General features: G+C 44.8%; 2 protein-coding genes across 2 annotated transcripts; both read right to left on the reverse strand.

Moving 5' to 3' along the window:
• Positions 1–109: 109 nt before the first annotated feature.
• LOC142948405 (uncharacterized) lies at positions 110–13093 on the reverse strand. Its single transcript, XM_076090424.1, has 8 exons — positions 12672–13093; positions 6381–7931; positions 4658–4750; positions 3790–3885; positions 2830–2946; positions 2386–2619; positions 1849–2198; positions 110–1627 (listed from the first exon to the last, which is right to left on the reverse strand). Exons 1-8 carry the CDS (start codon positions 12754–12756, stop codon positions 1127–1129), a joined length of 3027 nt encoding a protein of 1008 aa, XP_075946539.1. The 5' UTR covers positions 12757–13093; the 3' UTR covers positions 110–1126.
• Positions 13094–13236: 143 nt separating this feature from the next.
• On the reverse strand, positions 13237–21235 carry LOC142948400 (transcription factor AP-4-like). The gene is made up of 7 exons (XM_076090418.1): positions 20886–21235; positions 18737–18902; positions 18522–18620; positions 17754–17924; positions 16346–16492; positions 16062–16232; positions 13237–15972 (listed from the first exon to the last, which is right to left on the reverse strand). Exons 1-7 carry the CDS (start codon positions 20972–20974, stop codon positions 15817–15819), a joined length of 999 nt encoding a protein of 332 aa, XP_075946533.1. The 5' UTR covers positions 20975–21235; the 3' UTR covers positions 13237–15816.
• Positions 21236–21834: the final 599 nt, after the last annotated feature.

Raw genomic sequence — 21834 nt, forward strand, 5'->3', positions numbered from 1 at the left:
CCCCTGAACAACTAAATATCAATTATGTATTGTGTCAGGGGAAAACACTTAATCTGTAATGTCTTTGTATCCATAAAAAGGAAACCAAGCCTGCAGAATTTCATTTAGTTGTTTATTTAAAATAAATCACTCAAAAGAATGACAAACACAGACGAACCTAAAGGAACAATGACAAGATTGACTTTTTAAAGGAAATGCAGCCGCTTTGCGGTAAGACGAGCAACGGTTCAGAGGGCTGAGAAGGCCGCGTTGGCATTAAATACAAGTTTACATGAACAGGAAGCTACGATTAAATGATGTTGTTATATTCAGTCAAATCAGTCCCAGTGCAGCACTGAGACATTTTGAAATAAAAATGTGCTTCTATAATGAATGTCGTATATCGTACAATAGAGGAGAGAGGACAGTACAGTGTCCAGCAGTGCAGCACAGTACAGTACAGCGACTAAACATGGTTGAATCCCTGCTCAATTAAAACACTACGGGAAAACCCTTTTTCTTTATTTGGTTGTGCCACCTTTGAAAATAAGCGTCCTGACACAACAACAACAACATGCACTGGTTTTACTGTAAAAACACAGCACAGCAGTTTGGAGAGTGGCAGCGTTTACTGTCTAACTACACGACATCGGAGGAGTACGATCGCTGCCAGCATCTTTCTCTGAAGCAGAAAAACTTGAATAAATAATGTACAAACTTGAACACAGTGAGAAACCAGAAAACATTCAGTCATTTCATTAACATGGAAGGTTACATAGGAGAGAGACATCTTGGATTTCTCCTGTTGTATGTTTCTCTTGCAGACAGCAATGGCTTCAGATGGAAAGTTGACTTCAAGCCTCTTTTGCTACATTCTTTTTCCTACTAAACCATAGTAAAAAAAACAACAAGTAGATACCAGAAGGGTGTCTTATAGGACAATGTGTACCAGAGAATCGGTGCAAAACTAACCCAGGTCTGCTCAGTACATCTTTGCACATGTTCCACTCTCTTTTCCCTGTTCAGTGTCTCCATACCCAGTTCTGAAAATCACAGCGGTGAGGATTGTTACAGGAAACCCTCTGGTTGCTGCCGCCATCTGCCTCCTCTGTTCCCTCCTCCTGCAACCCCTCGCCTTCCATCCGTCTCACTGCTTCCTCCAGCGATTCTTGGGTTTCTCCTCACACCCGGGACCCTCACAGGTGCCGGGGAGCGGAGGCGGAGGTGAGGGTGCAGCCTTCGCTGGTGCGGGCGTGTCTGCGGCCTTGCCGACGCTGCTGAGCAGAGCCGGGAGCTCGTAGGAGATGGCCCTCTCCATCTTCTCTAGTAGACAGCCGCCGGTCCAGCTGCAGTGGGAGGAGAGCTGCTTGAAGCTGGAAACCGGGTTCACGCCGAAGAAATCCTGGTAGGCCTCCTTGTTGGGCAGGTCAAACTTGCTCACGTTGGTTTTGGCCAGAATGGATTTGAAGATATAGTACTTGTCCGGGTCGTTGACAATGTCTTGGAACACCTCGTGGGGGTCGCTAAACCAGCCCAGCTTGTCGGAGTAGGTCTGGAGGTAACGGTCAACCAGCAGGGCGTGGATGCGCACACGGATGCCATGCTGGCGGATGAATGCGATCTTGTTCTCCATTTGATTCTCAATCACCTGCAGAAGAGGACAGAGACAGAAATGAGAAGAGACATATAAGTCACAATGTGTAATGTAAGTGTTTTGTGAGTTTTAGCCACAATTCTTTTTAATTAGTATCAAATAAAACGTTACCTCAGAGACCTCACAAGTGTGCTGAACTCTTTAAAATGTGGTCATGTGTGTTTAAAGGAATCATATTGTCAAGAAAAATAAATGAAGAAGAAGTCATATCATGCCTGGTTGAGGTCCTCCAGCAGAGAGGTCTCCTCCTTCATGAACAGCTCTCGGCTGGTGTCTGCAGCATAGTCCTGAGGCCAGAAGGAGCTGACGTACACCCGAGGGGGCTCTGTGACTTTCATCAGGGGCGCCATGCTCCAGAACAGGGCCCCGTAGACCCTCATCAGGTTCTGGGTGGAAAGGCTGTCGGCCTTGTTGAGGATGAGGCGAATCTGGGACTCGCGGCCCTTCATCTGCCTGAAGAGCATCTCCAGCTCCCCGCCCACGTCCAGCTTGGTGGGGTCGAACACCTGGAAGATCAGATCTGCTCGATCAATGAACCACTGGCACACCTCGTTGTAGGGGTAACCTGAGGAAGAGGAGAGACGAGACACAACACATGAGGTGTTTGTGTGTGTGTTGTATTGATACCGTGTGTCACGGTAATCACCGTCTACTGTCGGTTTGATGTTGCATATATTGTTGTAGTAAGTCTACAAGTCTAATGGTTGTCTGTGGCTTTGATGTAAACACATTATTAAGTAATGGCCACTCACCTCTCTCCTGCTGCTTGCGGTTTTCAATGATGCCGGGCGTGTCGACGAAGGTGACCCTCTCCAGCAGCTTGTGGGGCATCTCGATGCCCACCAGCCGCTCCAGGAAGCCTTGGCCAAACTTCTCCAGGGGAGAGAAGGACCGTGAGCTGTCTGCTGCCATGACAATGCCCTCAATGGTCCGAGACTTCTCACCGTTCATTATGACTGTGTACTCTGAGGTGGTGGGCTCAGCACCTGGTGGAGGGATGAAGCGGGGATGATTTAACACCATCTGCACTGGAGGGTGAAGCTTATTTACTGGTTGTTTGTTGGTTCATTTTTAGCTGATATGTTCACAGATACAGTAGGTAAGATATATGTAATACATTCATATATTCATGAATCTTCCTCACTACTCTGGTCGACTCTTGTTAAAATAGGACAATAGGTTTTATAAGTGTGAACCTGTGTACAGTTCCTGTGAGGTGCCGTGAAGTCCCAGCAGGTAGTTGATCATGGAGGACTTGCCGACGCTCCATGGTCCCAGGAACAGAACCATGGGCTTAGAGGTGATCTCGCCATCTACAGTTTTTGTTAAAGACATGCGCATAAAGAAAAGGTTTGAGAGAGAAAGAATGAAAATACATTTTGCTTTAGAAAATTAATTAAGCTGCAGTTTATCTCGGGTTAATTCAGAATACTACTCTGCATGAACGTTCTTGGTCCTCTCACATTCAACGTGTTGTGATCGCCCCTTATTGTCTTGTGTCATCTTGGTGTTAAAATGTACACAAGCACACAGAAAATACCCAAATCAAATGGGCCGACTGAACAGAAATGTCCTTCACACATGAGTTACAGTCCGGTACAAGTCTTTCCATTCTGCACCACAAGGGGTCCCAGAGTCACATGACCCAGTTTGAAGACTTCATCCTGCTCCTTAGCATAAATAATACCTCCCTGCCCTCAAGTGCAATGGAACAAAGTTGTAGGGAGTCTGGCCCACACAACGTTCCCTTTACTTTTCAGCAGACAGAGTCCTTATTGTGCTTCTCTGTGCGCCTGGTTTGAATAATGTCAGGTCCTGGCTCTATTTCTTCTTAATCATGACTTTATTTGTGCTCCACTGTTCACCGGATAGTAATGTTGGCTAAATTACGTTTTCTTTTTACATGAATGCTTTGCCCATGTGGGCCTGTAAATCCTTGACAGACACTGTGGGTTAGGGTTAGGGTCCCTAATGTCCACACACTGATGGCACAGCCTGGGTTAGGGTCCCTAACCCAGGCTGTGCCATCAGTGTGTGTGGACATTAATATTTAGATTAGATACTGATGAGCAGCCCATTCGCCATTTACTACGGTCAATATTTCTCATTGCATGCTGTTTAATTCAGAGGTGATCTCAAGAAGGAAGCTGGTTTACCTGTGACTTCATGCTGCCGGAGCTCGTTGTACTTGTAGGCTTGCTCCATTGGCTTGATGGCAGTGTGGTAGATGTTCAGCAGCTTCTTCATAGCAGCTAGTGTTGGATGTATTCATTGGGATGTAATGGCGAGAAGACATGTTGGACAAGATTATTATTAATGCTCTTATACCATTACTGATTACAACAGTTCCCTTGGCAGTGCATGATGAATTGCCCTCATAAAGTTGATTAAATCGAGCTGAGGTGATTAGAAGACCGGCTCTGCTGCAGCACTTTGAAATGAACCAGTCTTCTTCGGGAGAACAGAGAGGCTTTCATGGCCGAGGACAGAGTTACACAGTCGCACTGATTAATCACCTGCCTCAAGACATGTCTGCACACTCACACGCATACACACACATGCATACAGTACACACACTCACACACACACACACACACAACAGCCCCAGGACTTAGACATCATGAAGCAATTTTCAGAATAGTTTCGGCAGAAAATCCCCCCAAATTGTCTCGAACTTCCTTTCATTCTCGTGCAAACACATCTGCTTTTCTTTTCCATTGACGATGTTGCTGTAAACAATCTTGACTTCAATACTGAACTACAGGCGTTTCCACAGCCACAGTCTGAAAGACATTTGAAACGGTGGGCAGCACAGCAGTGTTTGTCAGCGAGCATCCTATGTTTGATCAGCAGGATGTGGTTTTCCCTTTGTGCATGTGCAATATGCGTATGCATGAGTGTTTGGATGTATATATTTGTGCTGGTGGGAGAGAGGTGCTTTATGCCCTTTCACTGCATTTCAAGCAAAGAAATTCAAAACCACATGTCTTATGTCAACAACTTTCAGACGTCTTTGCTCCTCACCTGAGAGCTCTGTCGAGGGTTCAGTAGTACCCAATCGCAGCGTGTTCTCAATGTGGGTGCGGTCCCTCGGTGTCCGCCCTGCTGCCTGATGTTCTGATTGGAGGATCAGAGAGTTAAGTCAACTGGTAAGGTCAACATGCATTTACCTGTGACAGGAAGTAGTGATGCTTAGTCGGACAGAGAAGGCCTGGAACACAATTTTATTGTTTTCTGCAAAGCTACATCCAGGAAATGAACCACTCCTTTCAGCCAATTATTAAAAACTCAGCTGACATGGTTTCAAAATAAAAGTGCTCCTCCAGGTAAATGGTGTCCTGAGTTGTGAGTGACAAGACCATCTGGGGGAGAGTACAGGCCCAACTGTTATATCATGCTGTTGTCCATCTATTCCTTTCCTCTGCTATTTTGGTTTGTTTATTTCTGTACCAGAGGTTGTTGCTAATTCCCCTTTAGCTGCACACTGTGTCACATTCAGGGGGCTTTGCATGCCTCGGAGAGAAGGATAGAGACCGTTGCTGTCATTTCACAGCCCATCTCAGCTAAACGTCCCGTCACACAAGAATCTGAATTTGCTACCACTTTATAACAAAGCATACTTTCTACAGAGCTTCATATATGTGTATGACATTTTTTAAAGTCAATAATCGACCATTTGTACGGACAACTTGTGAAAAATCCCTTTGTCTGTTGTTAATCCTCTTTTAAATAAGTTATTAATGAATACATTTTGGTCCGGATGTCCGGAAGCTCATTTCCAGAGGGTGAGTGGTCTTAAAAGGGGTTTTCAAGCTAAATTAAAGTACTATCTTAAAAGACAAAGAAAGTTGTGCTCTCGGGATAAACACCAGCCACGAAGGGGTTGCACAATGTGGCAACGCAAAAGCTGTCCTCAGTGGCCTTTTATTGCTTCTTAAAATGTATCAACCATTGATAAAGCCATTAATTACAACTTAAAAACATCTGATAAAGTGTGCCTGATCAGAGAGTATAGTTACAAATCCTCAAATAACAGGTACGTTGATGCAAAGTTTCCAAATTCTTTTGAAATTCATGAATTTTACGTTTCTTTTTTACGGACTCTTTTTTCTGAGCTTGTTTTTCTCAAATTTTTGTGATCTGCTGTTTTTCCTCTTTAGGGTTAAGATTACTTGGCATATTCCATTTCCTCTTATTGTTAAATGATTTCTATCTCTGCGTAAATGATTTGTAGTAAATAATTCACAGCATAACAGTTTTCAAAATATTTTGATTCGTCATCTCAAACTCTCAGGATAAAGTGACAAAAACAAAAGATTGTAACAGTAATCGTGTCAGAAACGTATCGCAGGCTTTGTTGAAATCAATTACTGTGGATATCCATCTATCTAGTTCAAAGAGATAACACACGTAAAGTGTAATGAATGAAGTGATGAAGTGGGATCAGAGTAATAGATGGGGATCTCTTTTAAGACTCAGCCGTCATCTTTTATAGCACGTGTCAACACCCAGACGTCAGATAATGGCTTCCTTAATTACAGAAGCAGCGACTGGATGGGCACAGATTCACTGTAACGGGATCCCTGCTGCTCTACTTGTTGCTGCTCGGACTGTCCGACAGAATGACGGCAAGACGACGGTGTCCGTGAAAAGATATACGTTACCTTCTGACACAGCTTCTCTATTGAGGTGAAAGGAGAGTTACACTTCTGACATACTACAAACAGATGGTGTTATCTTTTTGTACCTTTGGTTTTTGACGGTGCAGGCTCCTCTGAAGACACCTCCTCCACTGTCACCTCCTCGTCATCGACAGGTGCCTCCTCCACCATCGCCTCCTCAATGACCGGTTCCCCTTCCACAGTCGCATCCTTTGCAGATTCTGGTGCGACCTCCTCCACAACGGGCTCTAGCTCCACTGCGGGCTCTGGCTCTGCAACTACCTCAATCTCAGGCTCTGAAATCCCCTCTGGTTCTGGTTCAGGCTCAGGAATCACCTCTGGCTCTGGTTCAGGCTCTGAAATCACCTCTGGCTCTGGTTCAGGCTCAAGAATCACTTCTGGTTCAGGCTCTGAAATCACCTCTGGCTCTGGTTCAGGCTCAGGAATCACTTCTGGTTCTGGTTCAGGCTCAGGAATCACTTCTGGTTCTGGTTCAGGCTCAGGAATCACTTCTGGTTCAGGCTCTGAAATCACCTCTGGCTCTGGCTCAGGCTCTGAAATCACTTCTGCTTCTGGTTCAGGCTCTGAAATCACCTCTGGCTCTGGTTCAGGCTCTGAAATCACCTCTGGTTCTGGTTCAGGCTCTGCAATCACCTCTGGTTCTGGTTCAGGCTCTGAAATCACCTCTGGTTCTGGTTCAGGCTCTGCAATCACCTCTGGTTCTGGTTCAGGCTCTGAAATCACCTCTGGTTCTGGTTCAGGCTCTGCAACCACCTCAATCTCAGGCTCTGAAATCACCTCTGGTTCTGAAATGACTTCAGGTTCTGGCTCTGCAGACACTTCGGTCTCAGGCTCTTCAGTCACCTCTGGTTCTGGTTCAGATTCTGCCATCGCTTCAGACTCTGTTTCCTCAGATTCAGAGTCTGTTTGAGGAAGCTCAACTGGTTCTGCTTCTGGTTCCAGTGCAACCTCTTCCTCAGCAGCTTCCTCCTCTACAGCCTCATGTATGGAGGTTTCCACACCGTCCTCCTCAGCGGCTGCCTTTGTATCCTCCTGTGTCTCTTCAACTTCTGGTTCCTCAACTGCTTCTTCTTCAGCAGCAGCTTCTTTCGCCTCTGCAACTTCCTCCTGAGGTTCATTCACTTCTTCCTCCTCGTTGGATAATTCTTCCTCTGCTTCTTCCTCGATGTTCTCCTCCTCTTCCTCAACCACAGCTACTTCCTCCTCTTCAGATGATGCAAACTCCTCAGATACTGCCTCCTCTTCCACACTTTGATCCTCAGCCTTCTCCTCAGATGTCTCCTCCTCTTCTTCTACCTCTTCCTGAGACGCAGCCTCTTCCTCTCCATCGCCTGTAATCTCCTCAGTGGAAGCATCGCCCTCCACAGAAGCTGCCTCCTCCTCTTCTTCTTCATGCTCCGAGGTCGAAGCTGAATCTTCTTCAGTATCTACGGATGATGGAGGTTTGCAGGGCTGGCATATGGCCCTCTCCGGGGCCGGGGTGTCGTTAGAGGAGCTCTGGCTGGCGGTCTCCTCTGTTGTGTCACATCCACAGGAGAAGAGATCTCCCTCTGGCTGCTGGAGCTGCAGACGCACCAGGGGATCCTCATCGTGGATGGAGGGCCCCGTCAGAAGATCTAAGAAGAGGAAATAAGTGATTAGACAGGAGAACTCTGGTCTGGTGTCTCTTTCCAAAAACATTTTGAATGTTTGAGCTTTTGATCAGCACCAAGACAAATATGTAGAATTCATCCCTGATCAGAGTCCTGATCGTCATTTACTTTTAAACGGAAGATGTTCAGAAATAAACTGACCAATCAGACGGCACTATCTAGCAGGACCTCTGCAGACCAGTCACCTTTGTCTGCTACGTCAGTGTTTGACCAGTGCTCAGTCACTGTGCAAGAACAGAGCAGATCAGATGTTCAGCACCTCACGGATTTAAGACTCACATTTCAGCTCCTTGAATGGTGACACTATAGGGAGGACTATTTGAAGCAGACGGTACGGTGGACAGTTACAGTAGACAACCTAAAAGAAGACTGCTGAGTGGACAGGGCGGCTTGGAATAGAATAATGTATTTATTGTCGTTGGATACATTTATTACTGTTTTCTGGAGCCATTTCTGCATTCAGGTCACACTGCCCCCCCCAACGCTCAGAACACAAAAAAACACACTGGTGAACGAATGAATATGTGCTTAATGTAAACTTAGTCCCCCATTTATACTCTGCGTCAAAGATATTACAATGTTTCAAAACATAATCTCTCTAAAAGAAGGAAAACATACTTGAATGACTGTTTTAAGTTGTTTCAATCTGTACAAACACAACGAAACCTAAACTGAATGTTAATCTGTAAATTTGATGAAGGCCAATACGGATGTATTTGTCTTACGCGTGTCCTTATGTGTCAGGAAGACACATATAGTAACATATAGAAGAAGATCTGATATAGTAATCTGATGTCAACATCTTAAAAAATATATTTATATTTATATTTAGTTTAAACAACGAAAACATGACGATAACTAATAGATATACAACAAATGTATGTTATATTGTAAAGACATGAAGTTTCCTCAAAAGCAAAGCCAACGATAGGTTCTCTCTTTCTCTCAGGACAATAAGATACAGAACAAGACGTCGACCACCATCCGTCAGCATCATACCGTAGATTATAGTTACTATGGCTTCAAAACTATCACAGCTGAAACAGGGAACTCCCTCTCCATTACACCTCATGTATACATGTGCATTATACTCTTCACAACCAAAGCGTTCAGCGTGAATTCTGTTTAATTATAACTGCCTGCCAGTCTTGAGACCGAGGAACGCGTAGTGGTACAGTGTGATCCAGGACAGCTAAATGTATGTCCAGTTCATGTTACAAGAAGGGGTCAGCGTGCGGGATGAAGACTAATAGCTGTAGCCAGCTGTCACAGGTTTTACATGTTCATAAGGCTTCTGGATCAATGCCCATCATGAACAAACAGGCTACCGCTAAGGAAGAAGCTAACATGTGAGGATAGCTTTAGATGCATACACTGTTAAACCTGCAGTAACTGAGTTTTTGGCCACTTGGGGTCCGAAGTTGTGAACACATCATTGACATATCAACACCTTTTAAGATGACATGACTGATTATTTGCATGTCCAGCAGTTAGAGAGCAACATTATCATTTATTTAGAGTCGGGTTTCAGGTCACCTGATGAATGTAAGTCCAACATTCACTCCTTTAGCTCTGAAACTCACTATAACGCTCTGCCAATGATTCTCTGTAGGTTCACGACTTCGCATTACCCCCGTCTCACATTGTCATTTGATACTTTATTGATCTCAATTCAACTAAATCTGATTTCCATATAAGTACACTGAGAATAGTTAAGAGTAATGACGTCTAACAAGAAGTTCAACAAACCAAAAAGCCAAATGTCCCGAATCTTTAAAGGCCCTGCACAGCCTCACAGGTGTTTTTAATTACTCTGACTGGACTCGGTAACTTTGGACCAATAAGAATGATAACAAGGTAAGTTGTCCCGCCCTAACAGGTGCAACAAAACTAATAGGTGAATGAGGGATGTGTCAGTCAAGCACGACTTGTTCACTCCCACATCTCCCTGAGCAGAGGTCCAATCAGGCAACAAGTGAAAACACCTGTGTGGATGGACCATGGGCTTTAGCTGGACGGGCTGTAATCAATCGGGACAAACAAATCAGAAGTGAGTCAACAGGAGACAAACATGAAGTTGTTGATTTTGAGGGATGCTACGCCACAATCTGAAACTATAAATAAGCTAATACGTTGCTGATATGACATGACAAGGTTGGCTATCAGCTGCTTCATGTTTTAAATGTGGAATGTTTAAAAGTACTAGTGTAAAGCCTTGAAGCTGAGTCCACCAACCCCATGATCAGCTGCTTCTGAGTCAAGAGACCTTTATATTTAAGGCTATATGGAAGTCCTAATGCTCATCTAGCTATCTGAAATGATGCTATCAGGACTCCGTGTACTCTCCTTTTTTCCGCACCATCCTCCATGACGGCTTTTATTGCTCTATTTTAAGGCCCTGAATCACGCACCAAACCATTTCAATCTCATAATGTCGCTTGTGACCTCGAGTATCTGGAAGCTTTGTTAGCTTCGGTGACCAGAGAACATCAAGTTTAAATTCCCAAAGCATCCCCACTGCGTGCAAACTGTGAAGATGTTTTGTCCCGCAGTGTTTTCTGCTCTTGACTTTTACCAAAAGTCTGATCTCATTCCAAGTCTAAGCAAAGGCAACGGTAAGAATCTAGCCAGGACGCGTCACTGTTCAATGTAATACGAACCCGGTCAAACACCACGAGTGAAACCAATGGAAATCCAGTGCTTGGCTGGGCCATCACTGATCACAATGGTAATGCATTCTTATTGGAGTTTAAGTCCCAAAATCACAATCATCCAAGAGATAGAAAATAAATAAAATCCAGCACACGAGACAGCTCTGTGACATTTGGGCTGTGAAGGTCTGCTGATATTAAGAGACAGTCACATATTCATGGCGTACTCCCTGGCCGTCGTTGGCAGACGTCGGTGTGAGCCTGTCCGCACTCGGCTGCTCTGATTGGGACACGAGGAGGGTTTGGATGCTGTCTAAAGACATATAATAATGCTGCAGCATCGCCTGTGCTGACACGTAAACAGCAACCACAGAGGATATGTTGCCAGAGTTAAATAACACAACAATAAAAGGTTGGTCCATATTGCCAAATGACCATTTATTGGTTTGTTTACGTTACATCCAAGAAGGTAAATCCTAAAGGTTCTGAGATTTTGCTCTCTGACTCCGATACATTAATTGGCTGGTTTATGTAGGAAGCACCTTGATGTGATGATTCAGATACGAGCATGAAATGTACGGGAACCAGTGGCGGGCCGTCAGGGCCCGCAAGGCCTTCTCTGCTGGGAAAGCAAAATGTATGCTGTGTAATTATATACATGCAACTAACTTGAACATTATCGCAGTATCAAAGTCAGAGTGTGCACATCCAAAACACAGCACGTTCTTTATCTAGAGTTATGAGTGTAGACTGCACATCTTTTGTCTGCTTCTACCACCATCAGAGTTTAGTGCATCGTGCCTCTCTGGTGGCTCCTCACCCAGCTGCTGCTGCAGTGAGGCCTGGGCTATGAGCACAGCGTCGCGGGGATAGAGTGGGACAGGTGCCTGTGAGCTGGATGGTACATCTTTGGGACAGAAATAGACCCATAATGAGTCAGAGGGTCGAAAAGAAGGAGGGATAATTCCACTTCTATTTCCAGTAAAGCGTGGCGCTCCACTCGTCCCTGTGATTGTCGCTAGGCTGGCCTGCAACTCTGCTGCACTGTTGCTCACCTTCCCTGCAACAGTGTGCGGCGGCGGTGCGTGACTCAGCATCTCTTTAAAGAGCAAGAACAACAAATGAGGTCAAAATGAACCAGAGGGAGGACAGACGAGGGTGCTGTCTGCCTCGGCTTTAACCAAACAGGACAAGTAACTTCTGTAAAACGTGTAAACAAGCAGAGCAACAACTGTGGTGTATACACCTCTATAGTTAGTTAAATTATGTATCACTAGTGTCATCGCGATTTCCTCAGTTAAAAAATGTATTTATTAATTAAAGTGGAATAAAGGTAAGCCTGTAAAACAACACCGAGCGACTGTAAAATGCCAAAATCCGACTGAGTAGCACACGTACATGCAACTGCTGTGAAGACACAGTCGAACAGAAATAGATCCAGTTGGGGAAAAAGTGATCATTTCTGCCAGCTTTTGCTTTGGCTGCAGCAGAGAGTGTCTCTTTGTAGTGAGTCCAAGTCACTCCGTCAGAGCCGTCGCTGCGTTTCTCTCCAGGCCAGAGAGAGTAAGCAGCAGCAGACGGGACAGTTTCCATCAGCTGGTGCCACCTTAGCCCGGACCTTTTCATTTGTACAACCGCAAAGCTCCACAGTGCTCCAGGGTAACATTCAGTACACGTTTCCTGCCCAATCAGCTGAGTTACGTAAGTAGAGACGTCAGTCACATTATGAAAGATATTTCAACGCAACTGGCAGGAAGCAAAGTGATCAATCCTGGATGAAACTCATTTAGTTGAATATTCCGACTCATTTAATGCAACAACACAATAAAAATATACTGATCTTTTCACGTTTCCTTCATTATTGACCAATACAATTATTGTCCACAGTCAAGACATACAAAGCTCTGATATGTTCAAAAACACAGATCAAATTCCTATGCAGATATCTGGTGATCACCATTTACATTTCACATACCACACCTGCTAAAATAACTCTCAAATGCATCCGACGGCACCAACACCCTGAATATAAGACATAAACCCTCCACCTTACCTGCAGCAGACAGGGCCAGCAGGGACAGCAAGCAGCACACAGACAGCAGAGACTTCATTTTGGCTGCCAGGGGCCTTCCCCTCATCTCCCCCGCCTATATATACTGCTCTGGCTGAAGGTCAGAGGGCACGCCAGTGGAGAAACTGCAGCCATATCAGCCATTGTGTGTCAAAGCAGCTGCCTGGCCCCATCAGGAATGTTTGGAGCAGAGCGAAGCACGTAGAAACTGGCTGACCATGCTGTGGTCTTCTTAATCACCTGCAGTGTAAAAGTCATTGATTTTTAATGAGCTTCTATATATGCAGAAGTGTATTTATTGCTTTCTACACCAGCATTCAAAGACAAAAGGTGATTTTTCTTTCAAACGTACACTTGTCACAGCTGAGTGTCTGTAGTAATTGTATTTAGCCTAAAGGAGACTAAAAGGAGGTTTGTGTTCCACCTGCTTATCAGAAACGTGAAGTCACTCTTCGCTGCTGCTGAAGGAGTCGCTCCATGTCGCCTCCTGGTGGACGAAGCGGTCCATATCACGCATCATGTAGGTAAAGCAAAGGAAGCAGAAGGGTGTAATAAAAAAAGTACAAATTTTATTTTTTTTTCATCTTTACAAAGGCCTGTTTACCCAAGTTTTTATAAACAAAATATAACAGCATCTCATCGACCTGGACTGATGGGAAAAATAACAAAAACACAAAAGTATAAAAAAAAAAAAAAACGATGCTCGTCATCAAAAATGTAAAACCAGACAAATGAAAAGACAGAAAAGCAGAACACAATAAACAGCTGTTGAGTCGCGTCACAGAAAAATAAATGGCAAAAAAATAATTCTTCCTCATCGTTGATTCAGGCAGTACAGAACAGCAAGTGCTTCATATCAAATATCTCAAATTCCACCAAAAGACAACAGTGCTGCAACACAATATACAGAAACATTTGGGGAGAAGTGCTCAGCCGACCAATCGCAAACCTCGGCCTGAACTCGGCCCGTGGCTTAGCATTCGTCAACGAAACACCAAACCCGTAAACAAAGTTTCACAGAGAACATATTAGAAGTCCTCGCCGTGTTTGACGAGAGAAACGCTAGTCTACCAGATAGAAAACTGGACTCAGTGAGCGGAAAATGTCAGCACGTCTCACACAAGACAGTTTCACACTGAACGCATCAGTCATGTGTTTGTAAGAAGAAAAAAAAAAAAAAAAGGAAACCTGCAAAAAAAAAAAAAAAAGCCCGCTTTATAGAAGAGAAAACAGCAATTAGTAACATGCATTCAATTGGCAACAGAACATATAAGAGATCAAAAGACAGATACAAAATCCAAATAAAAGGAATGTTTACAGCATCACGTCAGCGGATCAAATTGAGTGTGACGGGAGGGAGGCTCGGAGCAGGGGTTTCCAGTCAACGTCCCGACAAATATAAGCAACGCAACATGAGGTGGACAGACTTGGTGCAATCGGGGAGAGATCTCCAATTCAGTTCAGTACTTTTCATTAGAGTTTTGGACTTTTTGTGTCATCTGATGCACTGAAAACATAGAGTGAACTATTCTACAGAACAGCTGCTGATCTCCTCTTGGAGGGATTCCTTTTCCAAAAATGATACTTTTTTTGGGGGGTTGGAGTCCAGTAAGATGTGTTCAGCCTATATTGTGATGTTATTTGATATTCATGTGAGTATATATATCTCACAACAAGATAACACAAACCCCCCCCCACCCCCCACCCCGCTCTCTAAGCAATACCAAGCTGTGGAAATGACGAGACGAGACTCAAGACACGTAACAAACGTGACCACGTTTGTTACCAGGAGTTTGGGCCTCGGCTCGCTGCCGGTCAGCAGAGCACCGGGCCGACAGAGAGACTACATTCTGTGACTGGAGGTGTAATGTACACACCCATCAACGGTGCATAGGTAACTTCACCTCACGTATAAACGACACCGACTACTGGACTGAAGATGGAATTGCATAAATACCATAAAACTAGTGCATAGTTACTGAAATCAACAAACCAAGAGCAGAAGATGGACTGGAAGTCTTTGGAGGAAAACCGGAAGCCTTCATTTAAACAGAGCGTGTCAATCACGTCTGTTTCAGATTCAAACATCAGCAGAACTTTACATATTCTCATATGCTGAAGTCAAATTGTCTCATAATAATAATAATTAAGAATTAATAACAGTCACTAAAATGCTGTTTGTTTTACAGAAATGAAGCAATATTTGGTTCTGTTTTATAAAAACATCATTTTTTTAAAGTTGGGGTGAAACGACCACCAGTAGATAAGAAATGAACATTTAAAATCACGATTCATCTCGAGGCCTCCGGTTCTCCGTAAAAACCCGACAAACCTCCAATTTTAAGTTGTTAATCTCAACATAACAAAATGTTAACCTTCGACATTCAGTAACCCTGGCAGGAAAAAAAAAAAGTTAACAAAAACATGAAGAACATTAAAACTAAAAAGACGATTCATGTAAATTATTCAACAGCTTATTTTTTAAGGGCTTATTAAGATATCAAAACCAACCTTTTTTTTTCAAGTAAATCAGACATAATTTCATTCAACATCTTTCCTCAAATTTACTTTGCAATTAAGTTTCAATTTGTCCCTAACTTTTTAATTTAGAAATGCCTTCTGTTGTAGTTTTAAGTTGGGTTTTGTGGAAACAAAGTGATTAAGACTGGGGAAGAAGTAACTGCAGCTCCGCGTCCCCTTTTTCAGATTCAAGAGCTGCTCGCTTATTGTGTTGTTACATTCAACTCTCGCACGAATAATACTGTCAGCGCGCCGGTGGCGACAGCATGTAGCACATAAACACACGAGGAGGACGGACTGATGCGGAGAGCTTTTTACACGAGGAGACCCTCAAGTCTTCAAGTAGCCACAGACCGGCTGACGTTGAAAAACAGCCTTTCAGAAACCCCACAGGGCCTCCTCTGCGCGCTGACCATCCTACTCTTTTGAGATTTTACAGTACAAGACTGACACAGAGCTTAACCACTGGATTTAGGAGTTTGGATAATGCCAAAAAGATTTTGTTTTTAAAAAGTAGTCAAGCTCCTGGAGGGAATCTTACAGTGAGTAGGTATTTTAAGTGTTTGTGTGTGTATGTGAGTCCATTAGAGGAGGGGGGCGGGGGGGATCAGTTCATCGAGCAGTCCTCGCCCTCTGTGTCGGTGTCTGTGTCCGAGCAGGCGGTGTCCATGGCCACGTGGGCGGGGCTAACGATGACGGCTCGTCTCTGCTCCTCCTCGGCGCTCGCTCTCCTCTCCTGAGCGCGCTCGATGTGCTGGATGGCCTGAAAGCAGCGCAACGAGAAACACACTGAGGGCTGCGGCAAATATTCGGTCCAGCCGAGAGACGTCAAAGGGAAACAAGAACTCCTACCTGCACAATAGTGTCCAGGTTCTGCCTGGACGTGGACACGGTGCCGGTGGTGACAGACGGGCTCATGGTCACGACGGTGACGTGATGGTGCGGGTGCTGGGTTAGTGTCGGGGCCGGAACGATGACCGTGGGGTGGTGGGTTGGGGCAGGGGGAGTGGGAGACGCCAGCACCTGGGGGACGCAACAAAATATGTGTCAAGCCCTGCGTGACAGCCCAGAATGCCTCACTTCAGAAGCCTTTTTGTTCAAACAGCAGCGGTTTGGAGTTGCAGAGTGCCTCTGACCTGTGGACTGTGTGGTCGTCTGTCGGCAGCGTGGATCTGCTGCAGCCGTAACAGCGTCTGGGTCTGGAGGAGCGCCTGCTCCTCCTCCACCTGCTGAGTGATCACCTTCAGACGATCCGGCTGCAGCTGGCTGCTCAGAGATCGCATCTGCACACAAACACACAGCAGCGCGCCGGTTAATCACAGCGAGAGCAACGTCAGCAGCAACTCCGGGGCAACTCGAAACACATCAAAGGGCCTTTGAATGACTGCGGAAAGACGGCATCAATAATCACTGCAGAAATGAAGAGCAACGAATGCTGCTATTAAACGATAAAAGTAGCACACGGATACAACCGATGATTGTTTGATAAATAACATGAGTGTGTTGTAACAAAAGTAGGATCGTCAAAGTCTTATTTGTTTCCACTTTCATTCCAAGATCTGCTTTTCTATTGTTCTCCATTGTGCAGTATGGTGTTCTATTAACAGCACTGAATTACTGCGCAGCTCCATTTTGACTCTTTATAATTATCTCAAGCCTGCATCTCCGCTGCTGTTTACTTTTCTCTCTCACTACCCGAGTCTCTGTTTGTCTCCACCACCTGTTCAGTCCCTTTTGTCTTAACCTGCTTTTCGGGTAGATCCAGGATGTGAGCCTATCAGTCACCACCGCTCTGATGAGGTGATTATCAGTCACCTCATCAGAGTGGTGGTGACTGAATAGGCTCACATCCTGGACTGATAATCGTGTGCAGGACCCAGATACTGATTAGAAGTTGAAATGGCTGGTAAAACTGAATAGTTTGTCCGGGTGCTTTTGCTAGTTAATGACCACTGTGACATTCCACAGCCTGGAGATAACTTCTCTTATCCACAATGCCTTTGTAAATAAACCCACTGTGAAGTGCTTTAAAACATTGTTTTTGGTTAAATGTATTGCCCTAATGCTTAAAGAAAGATGGAAAGAAAACGTTTTTTTCCCCGCGATGAACGAAGAATACAATACCAGAGTAAAGTCTTGATTAACTGAAGTACTGAAATAAAAGGGGGGGGGGGGGGGGGGGCGCGTTTAACAACAGAAAAGCTATTTGAAAACATCGGTTTTCAAACTCTCACGCAGCATAATCAGAGTCTCGTTTATCCAGTCGTATGCTCACTACTTCCCAAACACACGCATCTTTGACTTTCTCCGTCTTTGTATTCTTCGTTCACCGAGGAGACGTGCAAGAAAAACGTGTTCTTCAGGACTTCGGGGTAACACGGGGTGAGTAATGCATATAAACAAATTATATTTTGGGGCGACGTATTTCTTTCATACTGAAATATCTCAATCATATAATTAGATTGAGAGAAGTTTAACACCTGAGAACCAAACAGTTACTGTGAGAGCTTGATACTCCTGAACTACCTTCTTTCATCGTCTCACCTGTTCCTCCAGCTGCATGCGAGCCAAGCGCTCCTTGTCCAGTTGCTGTCGCAGCTCTAACATCTCCCTCCTCACCTCCTCTACCTTCTCCTCCTCCAGCGTGTCTGGAGAGCCGATCCCTTCATCCTTCTCCTCCGCTCGCCTCCTCTTGGGCGATGAGCCGCTGAACTCCTGGAGGGACACGGTCAAATGTAAAACAACCGTTGTATTAAATATTACATGTTTAATATTTGTAAAGGGATGGAACCAACACAGCGCCGGCCTCTGCACAGATTCTGAGAAGTCTCTGCTTTATTTCAAAAAAAGACGCGCGCTGCTTCTGCCGAGCTGAACAGCCGGCCGTTTGGGCGAGACAACAAAGCGTCAGGCGAACCAACAACGTGGTAAACAAAAGAAACCGGTAAACACATATCTCTCACATGGCTGAATACAGATGGAGAAAGGACTGCACTGTCTTTGCCAAAAGACAGCGTCTTTGCCAAAAGACAGCGTCTTTGCCAAAAGACAGCGTCTTTGTCTTTGTGCTTCGGGTGGAACTCAACGAGAAGACCTTTTTGGGCCGGTGAAAGAATATATTTTCCAGACTACAATTACGCAAACATAATTATTACAGGTTGTGCAGCCTGTTCTCATTCCCAGGTCAAACGCTGCCGCTTTGTCACAGACACACAGAGAGAGCATACGGGCCATGTCGCGTGGCTTGGGCTGCATTCGCTCAGAAATGAGTTTGACACAATTATTATGACAAACAATGGCACGGGATTTTACCTGGATGAAGCGTTTGAGCTGGTTGTTCTGTGCCAGGAGCTGCGTCTTTTCCTGCTCCAAGGCAAAGATGTAGTCCGACGTCTGCTGCAAGATGGCCGCCTGACGGGGACGGACCAAATAAAGTGAATAGGAGAATGGTGCACGGACCAAAAGCTTAACATTGTGTCGTGATCTGCGCTTGTCACAAAGCGCCGGTGTTTGCGTGTTTTCCGCACCTTGCTGAGTTTCTCCCCGTCTGTGTGGGGCAGGAGTGTTTTGAGCGACTGGAAGCCCGCGTTGATGCTCTGCATGCGCCGGCGCTCGTTGCTGTTGGCAATCTCGCGGCGGATTCGTCTCTCCTGGTCCTGGGCCGTCTCCGGGCTGAGGGGGATGTTGGCCAGGCTGAGGGAGCAAGGTCAAAAGGAGAGAGGCGCTCATTATTCTGTCCACGGGGGCGCCGTGTCCAATGAGAAGGCACTAGCTCCTCTCTGACACACATTTGATCCTTCTTCTAATTTTGGATGAAAGTTTCTCCTTTCAAATTATTCTAACACATCGTCAACATCAACGACAACGCAGCGAAAAGAAAAAGGTGACATATATATATATATATATATATATATATATATATATATATATATATATATATATAAAAACAGCTAACAACACATATCTCTGACGTGAATCTGCTCTTCTTGGTCAAGGTTAAAATAAGCAGCAACTATTAGCAACAATCTGATCTCTGACACGGACTACTTAAACCTTGAACCTGGACTCTTTACTCGGCTTTAGTCTCGACCTCACATTCCTCGGTTTAGTCGCCTGGAGATCTTTGGGTTTGGCTGAACTCAATGCCCCCTCCCACACACACACACACACACACTGACCCACGAGATTGGATGTTATGGTGGCAAACCCCTCTTTGTCATGTTTACTCAGGGGGAGAAATGCCTGAACCATTAAGCCTAAAGGTGATTATGATTATGAAAGAGGTCAGACAGCGCACATGGCTCTAAATAGTTATCTCTATAAAAGATGAGTTTGTGGATGTGCAGCACATAGACTAATGTTCAGAGTTTTTATTATTTATATACATTTACAAAAAAGCTGCAAAAACCAAAACACCTTTATTATCTCATTATGTATGAACATAAATCTTTGAATTGCTTAATTATGCGTCAGTTTCATCTTATTTTGAAAAGCTTTCTTACATACAGCTTAATCTACCGGTTAAAGCCCTTATAGTGAATGTAGAGCAGACTGCGGAGCATCAGCAACATTTAATGAGGATATATTGTCCTCTGATGAAAACATGTAGTTGAGCAAATGTCAAAGACCGACTTCAGCCCATCATCATGTTTACTATTGCCATGCTTCAGATATCCGACCAGAAACGGCACATAAAAACAAACACATCCACCCCGCACAGTTGAAACGTGCCGGTGTTATTAAAGTTTAGAGATGAAGTCAGCTGTTGTCAGCTGGAGCTGCGGACCTTCAACATGGCCGCCGGAGGGCGCGTCGGACAGCCTGGACGGCGGCAGCAGTGAAATGTGACTCCGCCAGCAGGAGCAGCTGCTGCTGCAGGCCCCCCGGCATCATGGAGAACAATGCTTTCTACCGTTAGCACCAAGCTAGCAGTCGCCCTCTGGTCTGCTGCTCCGGGACGAAGATACACGGCCCCTCCGTCACACTTATGAGACGACACGGTTCACTTAAACACGCCAGTACACACGCGTGAAAGCGAGTCCGTGCAGCCACAACACGGCGAGAAAACGAGTGCGTCCTGGTAGCTAACTAGTTAGCCATGCTAAGCTAATTTTAGCACACGACACGACCGTGGCTGCTACGCACATAGCAAAGCCGAACCCCCAAATTCACCGAGCCGCATTCAATACCTCGACATATACGTTATGCCATACACGTAATTTTGGTAAAAATGGCAACGGGTGTGCGAAACTGTGGTTCCAAACATGTGATTTTGTGTTTTAGCAGCGGAGCGGCGGGGAACACGTTAACTACCACGTGGTTGGCGTTCAACTGGAAGCGAATGTATCGATTTCATGGCGCTGATTTACATATTTCTGAGTGGAATGGCTGCAAACAAGCCCTTGCGGGTTATTACACGTTACTAGACCAGCCAGTGTAATAACATTAAGCTGAACTAGCTTCTATATCCTCGCCGCCAACTGCAGCAGCTGGCCAACAGGCTGCTAATTTCTACAACCATGCTCCTGCTGCCAAGACATCGCAGCGAAGCTAACACCTAGCATGCTAACTGAAGTCGGGCTGCATCTCACGCACACACGCATACACACTACAGCGACACGAGGGATGATTTGTGCAAGCGGTTTCGTATCAACAGACAAATAGTCAGCTACACACCTGCAGAGACCTCCAATAACATCCTTCTCCGTCTTCTTGAAATGGTGTAAGGACGCTATCTTCTCTGTCGGCATCATGAAATATTCCATGCTTTCAAAGCCACCTTCTGTGGTCCGTGTTTTCTGTTTTTTCTTCTTCTTCTTCTTCCTCCACTGCTGTCCTTGTTAAAATACTGATGATGTACGTTTTTAGCACCGAGCTCTCGCTGTACTCCTCAATGGCGCATATTTAAAATACGGCTTAAAAATGTGCCAATCTGAAGAATAGACTTAGAAAAATAAAAGTAAGTTCAAGCTGTGTTGCTTCCCACAGCTGATGGGGTTCCCTCCAATGTGTGTGTGTGGCTTCTTGCCTCCGCCTACTACGTGTGTGTGTGTGTGTGTGTGTGTCTGATGCCTCCGCCTACTACGTGTGTGTGTGTGTGTGCAGCTGATCTGTGCGAGGCGGGAAACAGCTGGTTGGAATCAGAGCCCGTTTTCCGGAAAGCAGAACAAACAGAGCAGAAAGAGAGCCAGTGTGTGACTGCATTGCTGCACATATCACCCTCATACCGAAAATGGAAGCTAAATACGACCAATGACGGTGTAATAGCACAAGTATCAGCATTAGTAACATTAACTAACATTAGTGGGTTAGATAACATGTCTGTTACTATATATGACACACACTGCTGAAATACTTTACTGTAGCGACGCTTAATTATCTGCACAATACACTTAAATTACAGATGTTCACACCACAAGGAATTAAATCACTTACTGTTTAGTTTTTTATTATAAATATTTATAACTTATCTCCCTCTTATCAACTCTAGATTAACAGCTCTTTTTTTATCAGTATAAATTAAATCCCTTTGGATTGTTAATCATTATTTTGGAGTTTAGTAACTTGTGATGTCCTTCAAGAAAAATACAAGTTTTAAACTGAAAAGCAAATCATTTACAAAACG

Source organism: Anarhichas minor, unplaced genomic scaffold (assembly GCF_050575085.1).
Source record: "Anarhichas minor isolate MPS153535 unplaced genomic scaffold, ASM5057508v1 ptg000012l, whole genome shotgun sequence".
Lineage (NCBI taxonomy): Eukaryota > Metazoa > Chordata > Actinopteri > Perciformes > Anarhichadidae > Anarhichas > Anarhichas minor.

Coding starts and splice junctions, on each gene's coding strand:
- LOC142948405 (XM_076090424.1), bottom strand. CDS start 12,756: ATGAGGGGAAGGCCCCTGGCAGCCAAAATGAAGTCTCTGCTGTCTGTG. Junction 3,886..4,657: donor ACCCTCGACAGAGCTCTCAG/GTGAGGAGCAAA, acceptor ATCCAACACTAG/CTGCTATGAAGAAGCTGCTG. Junction 2,199..2,385: donor CCGCAAGCAGCAGGAGAGAG/GTGAGTGGCCAT, acceptor CCTCTTCCTCAG/GTTACCCCTACAACGAGGTG.
- LOC142948400 (XM_076090418.1), bottom strand. CDS start 20,974: ATGGAATATTTCATGATGCCGACAGAGAAGATAGCGTCCTTACACCAT. Junction 18,903..20,885: donor GTTATTGGAGGTCTCTGCAG/GTGTGTAGCTGA, acceptor TTGCTCCCTCAG/CCTGGCCAACATCCCCCTCA. Junction 15,973..16,061: donor ACCTGGACACTATTGTGCAG/GTAGGAGTTCTT, acceptor CGCTGCTTTCAG/GCCATCCAGCACATCGAGCG.